Consider the following 14,171-nt stretch of genomic DNA (forward strand, 5'->3'; position numbering starts at 1 on the left):
GTGCCTAAAAATCCCAGGGAATTTATTGTTTTTATTGATCTTGGTGGAGTACGAACATAAAACGTAACACACAAAAGTAAGAAGAAATTAAAAAATCACAAATTACGTATGAGTTAAGGAGCAAAACAACCACAATTTTTACTTTTAGGTTTTGGCAACAATAGGCTTTAATTCTGTAAGTGAGCATGGCAATTTGATACAGACACGTTTAGCCAAGTTTTACAATAGCAAGTAGTTTTGTAGTCTCTTATTCAACCTTAAGATTATAAGGAAGCTATAAGAAAAATTACCACAGCCCTTAAGACTTTTCATTTAAGAAAAGTATTTAATTGGCTAATAGTCAATGCAAAGACAAGTGCCGCTAATGGATTCTTCCATTTTATGTACAGTATTTGACAAGGAAATTATTTTAGACACGTTTAGGCCTAACTTAAAAACATTAACAATGAAAGTGCACAGATACTGTGGACATCGTTAAGCGTTACACATGGATATTGCAATATTGAGGCGCTTTCTCTCTCTGCTAAAGGCACATTTCTTGAGATCATCTTAAAATTCCACTTTTGTGGTTCCTCAGTAAATGAAAATGTAGGAGCACACAGTGAAACAATTTTCCTGTGCTTGTGCTTTAATAACAGATGTATTGGGAGATGCCCCATTAATATTGTGAAGCTACCGAGGAACAGGATGTAATTTGAAAAATCAATGATTAACGAGTGAGACATAACAATGAAGAATTAATTGTCAGCCATTCATTAGGAGACCGTGTCCTGTTCTGAAGGTATTATTGCTGTCATAGGCAAGATGAAGAGTTTAAAAAAATACAAACAAAAATGTTTATCACTGGTGTAGGTAAGAGATGAAACTGCAGGTTAAATCCAAACAGTATCGCACATATTAACCAGTGTTTGGATCACCTCCCAAAATTTGTAAATAATCTAATAAAATGAATATAACTGAACAATGAAAACAAAAACATCAGTAAAATGAAATCTGTATGAGAACTTCAGTTATGAAGCTGACAATCCTGGAATCTAAAAATTCAATTAACTCAATCTACTTTGTAAGTACATCAAATTAAAGTTTGCAATATTAAATACTCGTTCAAATCAAACAAGGCTTACAAGGAATTACTGCTGGTTTACTATTCAGACCCATCGTTTGTACTCAAGTCCTGTGACTCTCCGTGGTTTAAGACAAAGAAGTCTTCTTTTTTCAAGCCGTATCTTTCAAGAGCTTCATTCAGTTTAACTGGAGGATCCAAGTAATACTGGAAAAATAACAACACAAGGAAAAAACATAACATTTAGCGGGCAAGAAAATAGAAAGGAGTATTATCACTCTAAAATACCGCTTTAAATATTAGCTATTACCTAAAAAAGGAAAGGGAATACATTTGTCAAATTGAATCAAAATGTTTTGTTTCATTTTTAGTTTTCAAAGAATAAGAACACTGATTTACACTCCTCCAGTATCTAATAAAGAGTATCTTATCCAAAATTCGGTCCTTTACAATGTAAACAAGATCTCCTAGAAGCAGAAAGTCATTAGTCATTCCTAGCACAGAGAAGGAGATGCGAACAGGCAGTAGATGGCGCTTTCTCACATTAGTAAAACAAAGTTTAATGTTTACAAAACAGTGCTATTTCAATATAGTAAATATAACGTTCAGAGGAGCATTATTTGTAATGTTTTTTAAAAGGCATCTTATGGAAGAATATTCCAGTTTTTGGTGTTTTGAAGTAACTGACCTGTTTTTTAAGCGTTAATGACAGAGCATTAAAAGCATCTCAGATAGAAAACCTTATGAGTCAAATAAACAGAATCAGAAGGAAGTTACAAGACGTAATAGTGCAACTGTTGCAAAGAAAGTTGAAAACCGGCTTCCAGACAAGGTGCCTCCAAGAATATATAGACTTCATGCCTTCCATTTCATTTTTAGTCACTGTTACAGTACTCAGATAACTAATTACTACAACAAGTGATACAGAGCAAGAGTGGAAATCAGCAACAACTCAGGATAACCAACTTTTCCCATGTTTTGCCAGTAAAAGAAGCTGATATTTAATCATAAATCAAAAATACCATTCAATGCATTTACTATATTGACATGGTGCATAAAATCCATACTGAAGTAGGGGCACTCAATTCGTATGGCTTCCAAGGAATGTATGCAATAAACAAGTAAACTTAACAATGAATCTCCCTGTCTACCATGTTCCTCAACCATCAGACATCAGGTTTATTATTCACTCTACAGGATATATTCTAGCTATTTAAATCCCTATACAAACACTGTTTATTCAGAAGATAGTTGCTGCTTTTGTTTTTCTGAGTATAACGACTGCTGGTGCACTATCATGTCTACTTTATTTTCAATATGGAATGTTCAGAACCAAAGACTCGTAGCTTTGTCAGCTGCATTGATCTCTCTTTCCACATTTCAGATGAAAGGACACAGAGGAGCTGTCATAAGAATCAGTCTACGACTCAAAGGTTCAAACTTCAGAGAAGAGAAAGTTATTGAAATGCCAGATTACAGACTAACTTTCTTGTCTGGTTCAATCTTTCTTTACCCCGTGACTTCCATTTTAGTGGTTTTGGTTGTTTGTTTTTAAACTTATGCTAGATAAAAGGTAGGCAAATACATTAACTAATAAGGTGCTCAACTGGAGAAATCTACTACCCATAATATTTACTTTCTCTAACTCAGAAGGAATATAGTTACAACTATTTCCGTGTATCTCATTCCTTCAACAACAAAGAAGGGGCCTTAAAGATGCTGCTTAACATAACATTCCCCATATGCTTCTCTGTCTGACAGGATTTTCTACCAGAAAGAAATTCAGCCTTTAAAAAATAACTTTGCTGAAGTTACAAGATGCTAATGGATCTCCAGGTGTTTTAGTATCTATACTTTAGAATTAATCTTAACTATTTTACACGTCAGTTATATAAAACTACACTTTGTTTTGATGCACAGTACATATAGTAACAACTTCTCACTCATTACATTTTAATCATATATTTATAGATACATGGGTTAAATTGCATGAAGGAAATATCATTAATGACCGTGTAGTCAGAAGATCTGAGTTCACGTGTAGTGCTTAAATTTACCTCATTTGCTAAAGCAAAGGTTCCCCAGTGAATTGCTACAGACTTCTTTGCTTGAACATCAATATGGATTCTTACTGCTTCTTCAGGATCCACATGCTGATGTTTCATAAACCACCTATCAAAACACAAAGTGAATTTTCTGTGTCACCAGATTTCTTCTTTACATTCATGGAGTAAGTTGCAAGGAATCTAAAAATATATACTTGCCCAATCAAAAGGTTAGAGCATAAATGCCTTAAGAATATACAAACATTCAAAATCAACAGGCTGGAAAATACCAACACGCAAAACAGCAGCTCATGTATTTTCACTCCTCAGAAAGTTATTTTCTTACCTATAATTTTAATAGCATAAGGACATATTAGTGATACCTGGAGGCATTAAGACCACAGATTTAAATTCCACTTAACTTCATGCTAGTAAAACATAACATAAAAGATATGCTTCAGAAGATAATCAAAGGGAGTGGTGAGAAAGCAGAGAAAGGGGACCTAGGCATTTTTTAAAACACTATATATATATATATAAAAAATGTATATATATTTAATTATATATATTTTTTTCTTTTTTTTTTTTTACCATGTCTGATTCCTATCTTCTTTTCCCAGATTATGCATGCTGTGCTTCCAGCATTATATGAATGTTATCATCTAAAATATGTAGATACCCCACGGTAATTAGGATATGGATTTCTGAACAAATAAGTCTTTCACACACTAGAAAGGATTCATCTTCATTTCTGGATAAGTTGCAAAAGCAACATAAGGACTTCAGCAAGGGGAAAAAAAAAATGCAGCAACCTGTATGCACCTAAATGACATGGACTGAGCAATGCTATTTAAGAGAAAAAGCCACAAAGTAATTCTAGTTTTTGACTCAGTGTTTTTCATGGAAGTCAGCCAATTCATCCTTGCTATATTTAAGACTGAAGAATAAAACTTCCGAGATCCTCTGAACAGTGCAAATACACAGGGAAGTGAACTAGACATTTCAGTTCCATCTTTTGGTTGCTGAATGACAAAAACTAAGAAAAATGGGCAACTTGTCTCTTTTGCCTATTTTGACCAAAACATCATTTTCATACCTTGGCTCATAAGCTCCAATGGGGATGGCTGCAAGGTCAAAAGGTCCAAATCTTTTACCTATTTGTTCAAAACCAACACAGTATCCGGTGTCTCCTGCAAAGAAAAATCTATTCCAAGGTCCCAAGACAGACCAGCTGCCCCACAGAACCTTGTTGTCATCTGTCACAGTCCTTTTGCACCAGTGCTGAGAAGGGGTAAAGACAAAAGTCACCGCATCGTGACCAGGGACACAGTTCTCTTCCCACCAATCCAGTTCAATCACATTCTCACAGCCACATCTCTGCATCCAGTCTAAAAGCCCCAGAGGCACAAACCAGCGCAGCTCGCTGCCAAAGCGCTCGTTTAAACTTTTTACAGAGTTGTAGTCCAAATGGTCGTAGTGGTTATGGCTGATGACGACAGCATCTATTTTGGGGAGCTGGTCAACTGTGCACGGAGGTGGTCGGAAACGTTTGGGGCCCATCAGCTGCACAGGAGAAGCTCGTTGGCTGAAGATGGGGTCAGTAAGAAATACCAGTTCATCCATTTCCACCATAACTGAGGCATGTCCCAACCACGTGACTCGCATTCCAGTTCCTGTTTTTCCAACAAGTTCTGGGTTCTGAACAAAGTATGGTTTTAACACTGGAAGCTCTTTGTCAAGTTCCTATCAGAAGAAAAAGAACAAAATATGCATGAGACATACCAGAATGTACTTGGCTGTGAAACAAGAACTTCATACAAGGCACAAATTATCACAGTCAAGACTTGAGATTTGTTTATATTTTTAGGCAACTTAAGAACTGCAACACAGATGTCTTTTTAATGGCCCTTTTCCCAGCAAGTTCCTCCTGAATTAATCTTTTATTTGGTCACATTTTCACTTCCTTTCTCAAGAGAAGAGAGTTCAAGAGAGGCTGAGAAATGAACTAATGCTGATACTGACGTCCCAGCATTTCTGGTTCCTCGTTAGTTTCCTCCCTGTGATGGTTGTTGCCCTCTCCCTCTAGCATTAGATTAACACTATCAGATAGGTTACACAGAGCTAAGTTCCTGCTCCCTTAAAAGCCCAGCTGATGTTGTGATAGTTCAGGAGTCTAGGGTTTCTTTTGCTAAAACAGCCCTGAAAGCTTCAAGGAAGTTACATCCCCTGCAATATTTTATTGATTTGGAGAGTGTATGTTGGGGCGAAGATTCTGAAATCTTACTGTGAGTAATTAAGTATTCATGAAATTGCTTTTCTGAGCACTAATGGATGAGACATGTCTACTGAAAAAGTTTCACTACTGCCTTCAGGAAAGAGACACATATTAAGTTGCTGTACAGATAACCTTCTCCAAAGCTGAATGGTTAGTGCAGTACAATCAATTAACTCCTACAAGAATGAATGAAGTATTATTATTAGAATGAAAAAAAGCTAAGAATGAAATAGAAACATTTTCTTCTAAGTACACAGAAGCAGCATAAGTCTCAAGAACAGAAATTAGATCGTGAAATTAGATGTGGTTAAGTCAATAAGTCTGTTTATGTCAAGGAAATTAAAGTCAGGTATGAAATGTAATAATTCTCATAACACAACTTATGTCAGTAAGCGCATTGCTATGGAAAACATTCTTTTTAAGGACTTGTTTTTAAAGTTGGGCTACAAATTACTTTGCACTGGAGGCAAGACTAGTTTCACTACTTGGCTTTCCCATCAGATGAGTAAAAGTGAAGTCATTCTATGTATTGGCTGCAGTATTTATATCAGCCAATTTTCTGGCTAGTACTCATAGTGCCTGACAGTATTTTTATTAAGCAAGGAGCTGCTTGCCTGTAGAATTTTTTCACTTTCATTCTGAACCAACCAAGATGAGATTCAGTTATAAGACCCAATTCCTCCTTAATTAACCACTTCCCAAATCATAAGAACAACCTAAACCACAAGTTCTATTAGCAGTATACTTCATAGGAAACTCTTAAAACTTGTGCAATGGGATAATGAACAAAGTACATAATCTTACAGAACCTTCATCCTCCTATAGAACATTTGATCCTCTGTCCAACCAACCAGGAACAGCGATATTACAAGAACTATAACAGAACTTCAAAATATAGCATCGATTTCAAATCAGCTACCAGCAGAGGCAGAAGTGCTTAATATACCATCCTGTCTTCATTGCTAGAAAAAGAAAACGTTTCTACCTACATTGTGTTGTACTCCCCAGCCCATGTTCTTCCTTCCTAATGCAAAGCAAGAAGAAACACATGACTGGCCTCAGTAAGTCTAGCTAATTAGCTCAGGATTTTTGGTACTTAGTGCATACTGGACTACCACTGGATTTTACAGCAATAAGAACAATTGATACTGTTGATCCAGAACCTAAATACTTAAAAGACATTTCAATAGCACTGGGGGGAAAAAAAGCAACAAATTTTTAATAAAGCCTGTAATAAATGTACAAAAAGTATATTCATTCTGGATAATGCTAAAGGCCTGTTGAGAAAGCATGAATACACAGTTTTCCCAACAGTGAAGTACCTGGATTATTACTTTTAAAAAGTCATATGCAAAGCATTTGGTACAGATAAACTGAACCTGCTCAGTACAGGAGGCACCAAACATGCTTAAAGCTGGAAACTGGAGCAGGAATATCTTCTAAGGCTTTGTTATCTAGCAGTGTTAAATAAAGTATGGAGCACCTAGTTTGAATTTTAAACAAGCTCAGAAGAGCTTTAAAGCTTGATTTAGGTGTGGAACAAACATAGCTGGAACAAGCATCAAAATGGCTGTGAGAGCTTAAGCAGTGCACTTCATTGATCCCTATCTGAGTTTTTCTGTTTCTGATGCATTTCGCTAAGCTACTAAATAATTAGAGGTACTTAATCCTACAATTTCAGATGCAAAGCAATAAAATTAGTCCAAAATGAATCCCAGCTGGGTCAGAGAGAACAAGTGAGCTTTACAACTGGGACAGTGCAGATTTCTTTGTAATCATGCTTTATTGCAGGGATAACCAGTAAATTAAAGAGAAGCACTGCAGGTCTCCGCTGCCATCAAAGCTGTACATTCTGCTCTCAGTACTACAGCTGAGCACTGCCTTCTAGGTAGCTCAGTCACTGACGAGGTTTCTCACTTGTGCTGATAAGAGCTGAAGCAATGACTACAGCTACTGCACACATACAGAACAGGGCAGCAGTCAAAGGCAACTGAAACCAGCCAAGTTGTGAATTGTACATAAACGTGACTAAAGCACACTGAGACATAACATATAGAAGCAGGATACCATTTTTAAACAGTAAATCATTGGAGGGAATCCCAGAACAAATAAGTTTGCTGTGCTTTTTTTCTGAAATTGAACTGTTATTACTGCAGAACAATTACAGCCAAGATTAATTCTCCCGTAAATAAGCTCTGTACTACATAACCTTCAAGAAATCTCAATTTTTCTCAGGGCTACGTTAATAAGAAACCTGATCAGATAACTTCCTTCACAGGTAATTCATGTCAGATAACAAATGAAAAATGTAAACTACTTGCTGAACACTGCCTGTGAGATTTATAGCTTATGTCTGCTTTCTAGGGTGCTTAAAAGCATTACTAACTCCTGTTGGTTCAAAAACACTTTCCCTTGTTGTATACCCTTTTGCACAGCTTTTCTGTAGGTCAAGAAAACACGTTAGAAAATACTCAAAGAAGTAATCCTGTCAAATCTTTAGCCCAACACTGTGAACCTTAACACTGTTGTGGCTACAGAGATAACCAGCGGTTTTCCAGTATCCAGTACTCCTCATGGACATGAAGCATCTCTCATAGGTTGCTTCTCCAACCTCTGGTTTTTAAGGCCTTCCTTATACACCACACCTGACAGAAGCAACACACATAAAAAACAAATAACGATGTCTCCCAGTAAACTGGCACTGTATCTTTAATATTTCAGTATAAATACTTATTCCTGTTAGTTTTAATATATGCTTTTTTTTTCCCCTCTTGGTTTACTGAAAGAGAAACATAGATTTGCAAACACTTCCATAAGTAAAAGACAGGAACTATTAAGTATATTAAACATATACATATATAAATAAATATATATATTTCACGATAGTCTGAAAAAAAATGGTAATGATATATGCCACAGCTACTTTGTCCAATATAAATGATGTTTTATTGTATGATTCATAATGCAACGCCCATTAAAATGGAAACAGGATACTCGTTTATGCAGTTCATGATTGAGTCAGGTTATTTTTGTTTTTCATAAACATAAACTGAACTAACTAAATCAAAGGTTGAGAAACTAATTGAAAGGCAAAAACTTGAAAAAGCAAGAAGGATTATCTCTCCTATTGAAAAGTACAAAGAAAGCGATTACAAAATCAGAAAAACAGCACCAATGAGGAGTATCCTGAAGTTGTCCAATTGCTTAGTTAGAAATTGTCCTGCTTTGGATGTTTCGCTTGAGGAAAAAGCCATCTAACTCACAAGCAGACAACATGTAAGCGCTCACCTGTTTTGAAGATGGCACATTGCTGTTATCTTTTTCCATGAGGCACCATTTCAAAACATTGGGCAATGTTGGTGACTTCCACGTTGGCCATGGGTTGACAAATCTCCCATCTTTGCCTCTCTTTGATTTCGTTACATCTTCTTCCAGCCTGTAGTCCAGCCTGAAGCTTTTCCTGGAGGCTCTGGAAGAGTCGCTGCCCCTGGATCCTCGGTCTGAGTTGTGATGTTTCCTCACTGCTTCCTTAGGGTACTGGCTGGATGCGGATGGAGCAGGCTCTTCTGTTTTCTTATCCATATTTTTTTGAGAACTAAAATACATTTTAAATTAATCAATATTTTTCTGGAGTAACGTCAGTGTCTGTAAGACAGAACGTTCTCATCCATTAGAAACAAATCTATCCTACCCATTTTATGATCTACCGTATTTTTCTCAACAAAATAAGCTTTTTTAACTGTTGCTCTTACACAAAAGACATCAAAAACATGCCGTGGCAAGTAGACATCAGATCTCTTTGTAGTTCAGGCAGAATTTCACTCCCTGGTATGCACCGGTTGGGATGCGAGTGCTATTATCTACCCACTGCAAGAGTGAGGGGGAGGGGTCCTTACTTATGACATTTAGTGCCTAATGTAACGTGATCCTTCAAGCATGTCCAAGAAACATTGGAACTACGGAGCACCTTAGGACTTGCCCACATAGCGACTGTTGTGTAGTAAGAGCAGCAGCCTCATGTAGCATTGATGACACCGCTTCTGACTACAAGATGTGTCAACACATGCACACGCATGCATGGAAAATAAAACCACACGAGTTATTTGGTCCTGTCTTGTCTGAAACAAAGTTGAACTTCAGTGGAGTAACAGCAAGATTCGCCTTTCAAAGACAAGTTACATAAAAGATTGACTGAACTGACATATGAAAGGACACAGCTTGGAATATCACAAATCATGTCTGCAGTGCCTGTTTTTAATCCCAGTGTGAAATGAAGGGAAAAAAGAAGTGAGAAAATAACAGAGAAAAGAATATTTTTCTGAAGCCATTCTTAGAAAACTTTCACATTGGCAATCAGAGGCTCTTATTCCAAACTGCACTGCACTGTTGGAGACCATAGGAGTACAGAGTCCCATTGACCTCTGTATGCCCAAGGTGGAGAAGACAAATATTCAGATTTCCTTTAAAGGAATTCAGTCAAAGCTAAACGCTTCCCTTTCTATATTTAATGTCAACATTCCAGTATTTACAAAACAGGTTGCTATTTTTAAAAGGTCATCTCCTTTCAAGCACTTACAAATTCTATCTATTAACAGCTAGTAGACAACTAGCAATGGACAGACAGTAGGATATGCTGCCTACACGTTGGAAGTTTATAAGTTTTAATTAGAAACTGTGAAGTCTGTTATGGGGAAAACTGTCCCATACACATTTTAGACTGTCTAACAACTCATGAACTCAGCTATTCAGACTTCAGCAGTATTCTCATATGTGAAGCACTGGTCAGATGTACCAAAGTCACTTCACTCAGAATTGTCAGAGAGCAAAAGTAAACACAGCAGATGGTTTTCTTAGCAATTATTCCTTAATGTGGTATTGTTTAAGTAGCTGATTAGGCAGAACTCACTGCATCCCTCTTAAGTTCATAATAACAGAAAAAAAATAGACTGTTACTGCAATATTTCACCTTGGTTTTTGCAAACTGATCAGAAGCATCATCAAATTAAACTCCAATCCATTTCCTGTGACGCTCCAGCTTCAAATGCAGAGCTCTTCCCTGCTACTTCAGCAGGGACCAACTGCAAAAGCAGCAGGTGGGTGAAATGTCAATTGTGAATGCACAACTGTTCAGTCAACATTCAGAAAACATTCCTGGTCACATTTCTGAGAATTAACACTCTTGGTCATAACCCCTTTTTAACTAATTTGCCTTTTATTCTGGTTTCCCTGTAGCTTCACTGAAACCACTTCATTATGTGTTTTCTATTTGGCAATAGCACGTCATATCTTCCCCACAATATTAGTTGTAACCACTGATGTTCCCAAGCTGTCTTCTCCGTTCCATAAAATACCTGCTGGAATCAGCCTTCATTTCAGCAGCCACCCAAGTTGCTCTGTGCCATTTTAAACAGATATAAGTGCTAAGAAGCACGAACTGATAACTGAAATATAAAAGAAAACTGTAATGGATACATTAGCTATTGCTTTAACTTGGGAGGGTTTTTTGTGCCATTCCTCAAAGAGCATTTCCAGAGCCCAGTCAACTCATTAATTTAGCAGAGCACACAGGCACAGCATAAAACATCTGCTCTTCCACAAGACATGGTGAAAACAACCCAAAGAAGTTTAATCAGGTAGACACTTAATTCCAGGAAATTCTGCTGTTAACATCTCGGAGTCTGATTTTTAAATATATATGACTACTGTAATTATTATTCCTATAAGACTTTTCATATTAGAGAGCAAAGTGCCTAAGGTTTTATTTTTAAGCTTCTGTTTATCTATTCATTCATCTCTGAAATAGGTGAATTTTGCTTTTGCTTACATTTTTTATAAAAACCTTTGATCTTATTCTGAAAGAATAAGCCTTGAGGGGAAGAAGGGATCAACTACGCTGATTAAACAAAGACAATGCCAAAGCATTTAAGGCACTGCAGGTATATGTCTGCCAAGATATTTTCCACATGATGCACATACATTACTTTCATTAGTATTCCATTGGCAACTGAAGGGAGAAAAGAAACCAGTGCTCACAGACTTCAAACTCCTCTGGATGCATAAGGACAGATTGACCAACTATTAACTGACAAAGTATTCCTGATGAACCACAGATTCATCTCATTTAAGATGAATATTTAAGGAATACAGTAGAAGAACTCTGATTTTTCATATTAAAAACATAGATTCATTTCTAGAAAGCCAGTATGTTTCAACTATTAGCTTAAAATGAGACTCAACCAGTTATTAGTTTGAGACTCTGACCCTTTTTTGCAAAAGAAACCCTCTAACAACAAAGAGATTTCAAAGTTATATTTCAAACACTAAAAACTAAGCAGGCAGGAATGAGCTGATATTTCAACCAGCTTTTATGGCTTCTTCTCCAAGAAAAATAATGGTTTGGCAAATAGCTTCAAAGAATTTAAGCACTGTATTACCAGCCAAATTACGAGGACAGAGGTACTACAAAATTAAACTGGATTGGAGCTGTGGAGGCAGAAGGAAGCAGGAGGAATGGGTTGTGCCCTTGGTGAGTATTTGATCATGTAAAGTGCTATGAGAAATCTTTGTTTTCCACACCTTTAAGGGAAGAGGAAAGTTCCTACTTAGAAGCACTGAACTGAGTTCTTAACATATGGAAATCATCCTTTGGGATCATAGAATCATAGAATTACCCAGGTTGGAAAAGACCTTGAAGATCATCAGGTCCAACCACAGCCTATCCAAAGTACCCTGAAGGACCCTAGTCACCCTAGATGAGGTGACTTACCATAAAGAAGGGTAAAGGGATTGGCACAGTAGGTTAAGAAAGGAAGAAACACAACCATCCCACAACTACCTGACCCGGTGGGTGGCAACCCTGCCCATCAGAATGGGCTGGAACTACATGGTATTTCACACAGAATCACAGAATTGTAGGGGTTGGAAGGGACCTCTAGAGATCATTGAGTCCAACCCCCCTGCCAAAGCAGGCTCCCTACACCACGTCACACAGGTTGGCGTCCAGGCGGGTCTTAAATCTCCAGAAAAGGAGACTCCACCACCTCCCTGGGCAGCCTGTTCCAGTGCTCCGTCACCCTCAGTGTAAAGAAGTATTTAAAGTCATACAAACTTGTGTATGAGCCCATGAGTCATGCCAAACCCATGGTGCCAGAAGGTACCCTAGACAGAGGGGAAGAAGCCTTTTGGATGAACAGGATGAAACACAACATGAATCAAAACGCAAAGCTCACACAACTGGTTTTCCAGCAGCAAACACGAAGGGGCTCTTGGGAACCCACAAAGCAAAGGAAGATGTAGATGAGGCAGGACGTGGCAAGGAAATTCCAGGCCTTACATTCTGATAATCAGGCTTATTCCTGGAAAAAGGGACAGCTTTTATCACAGTAGATTTGGTGTCAGTTGTTTAGTTTGTTTAGTTTAGCATCACTTGTGTAACTGAAAGCTTGGATGGAAATATTTTGGCTTTAAGCCTTTTCTATATTTAGGAAAACCATTAACAGCTTATGTAAACATTCTAATACTTCCTCAAATTGGTTCCAAAATCATTTTGAAAGCAGGATGCATTGAAGTTACAAGAAGCACTGTCATTAAAACCTTCATTTTAAAATGCTCTCTGTAGATAGAGATTTAAGAGCCACATCATTTCGCATTGATGAGCAGAAAAGCATCAATGCACAAACAAGTGCACAGCTCTTCACCTCTTCCAGCAGCCTTCCCTAGCAGTCACTGCTCACTACCTGACAAGGTGCTACATGTGCACTGACACGCTAACTGTGAAGGCTGCTGGAACAAATTCATCCTTTTCTACACAGAAACGTGGTCCTTATTTAACAAATTCATAAGTCAGAAAGGAAAAGAAAGAGTTACTATGAAACCATGGTTTACTGCAGTCCAACAAAACATCATATTTATCTTGCAAACATTCCCCAGCTTTGCAAATATCCCCATTAATCTGTTTTTGAAGACTCAAGCTCGGTTCATTTCTAACTGCTGTCCTTCCCTATAGATCACACCCAGAATTGGGTTGCACTGTGCATGACCTAAAAGGGACAGTGCAGCAGTGCATGGCACTTGGAGAACTGGTTTCTGCCTTTATTATATCACTACAGTCTTATCAAAGCGAGAACTTCCTGCAAGCTGTCTATTGCTACACAGCTCAGAAAATGCTTTTCAATATACATGTTCTATGGGTGCAAAAATCCCGCTTTTGGCTCAAAACTGAATAAAAGGATTTCAGCTAAGAGGTATTTGCAAACACTAGGCAGCGCACCAGTTAAAAACAACAAAAAAAGCCTTTTAACATTAAAGTATCAAGTCATTGCCAGCTAAATTCTGGCTGTGCTTTTATTTTTCCTTTAAGTCTGAAGAAATTGTCTGCATTAATTAATGAACAGTTCCAAGACTGGAAAATTTTGAATGCCTTTCAACCTTTATTGTTAAGTACTTCAGGCTGTCCAGGCCAGTTGCAACGGCAGTTATTCCAGATTCTCTTGGTCTTAAGATCTCACACAAAGAGGCTCTCAAGTTTTCAACCAGTGATCTAAGAATACTTTTATTATCTGAGATTTCCAGTAAAAAGCTGCAAGCAACAACAAGCACTGCAAAAGTTTTATTCAAACTATTTGATATTTTAAGAGCCAGACAGAGATTCTGTGGGGCATCTTGTTCCCCAGGTTATCTTCATACCCAACCACAATCCTTCCCCAAACCCGTGCTACTACAGCCTGCTTCCCTTCTTGCATGCACTGGTGTAAGCTGCCAGCAGTTCCTTCCCTGCTCTTATAAATCA

At 37.5% G+C, this 14,171-nt stretch overlaps 1 protein-coding gene across 7 annotated transcripts in view; it reads right to left on the reverse strand.

The window, feature by feature from the left end:
• Nucleotides 1-3: 3 nt before the first annotated feature.
• Nucleotides 4-14,171, reverse strand: part of NAPEPLD (N-acyl phosphatidylethanolamine phospholipase D) — a 29,485-nt gene continuing 15,317 nt past the window's right edge. For all 7 annotated transcript variants that reach the window (XM_032442334.1, XM_015883672.2, XM_015883991.2 and 4 more), the window contains exons 2-5: nt 8,672-8,978; nt 4,205-4,851; nt 3,121-3,235; nt 4-1,270 (exon numbers count right to left, since the gene is read on the reverse strand). In XM_032442334.1, the coding sequence (XP_032298225.1) occupies nt 1,145-1,270; nt 3,121-3,235; nt 4,205-4,851; nt 8,672-8,965 (1,182 nt within the window). In that variant the 5' untranslated portion in view covers nt 8,966-8,978 and the 3' untranslated portion in view covers nt 4-1,144. The remainder of the gene's footprint in view (nt 1,271-3,120; nt 3,236-4,204; nt 4,852-8,671; nt 8,979-14,171) is intronic.

Source organism: Coturnix japonica, chromosome 1 (genome assembly GCF_001577835.2).
Source record: "Coturnix japonica isolate 7356 chromosome 1, Coturnix japonica 2.1, whole genome shotgun sequence".
NCBI lineage: Eukaryota > Metazoa > Chordata > Aves > Galliformes > Phasianidae > Coturnix > Coturnix japonica.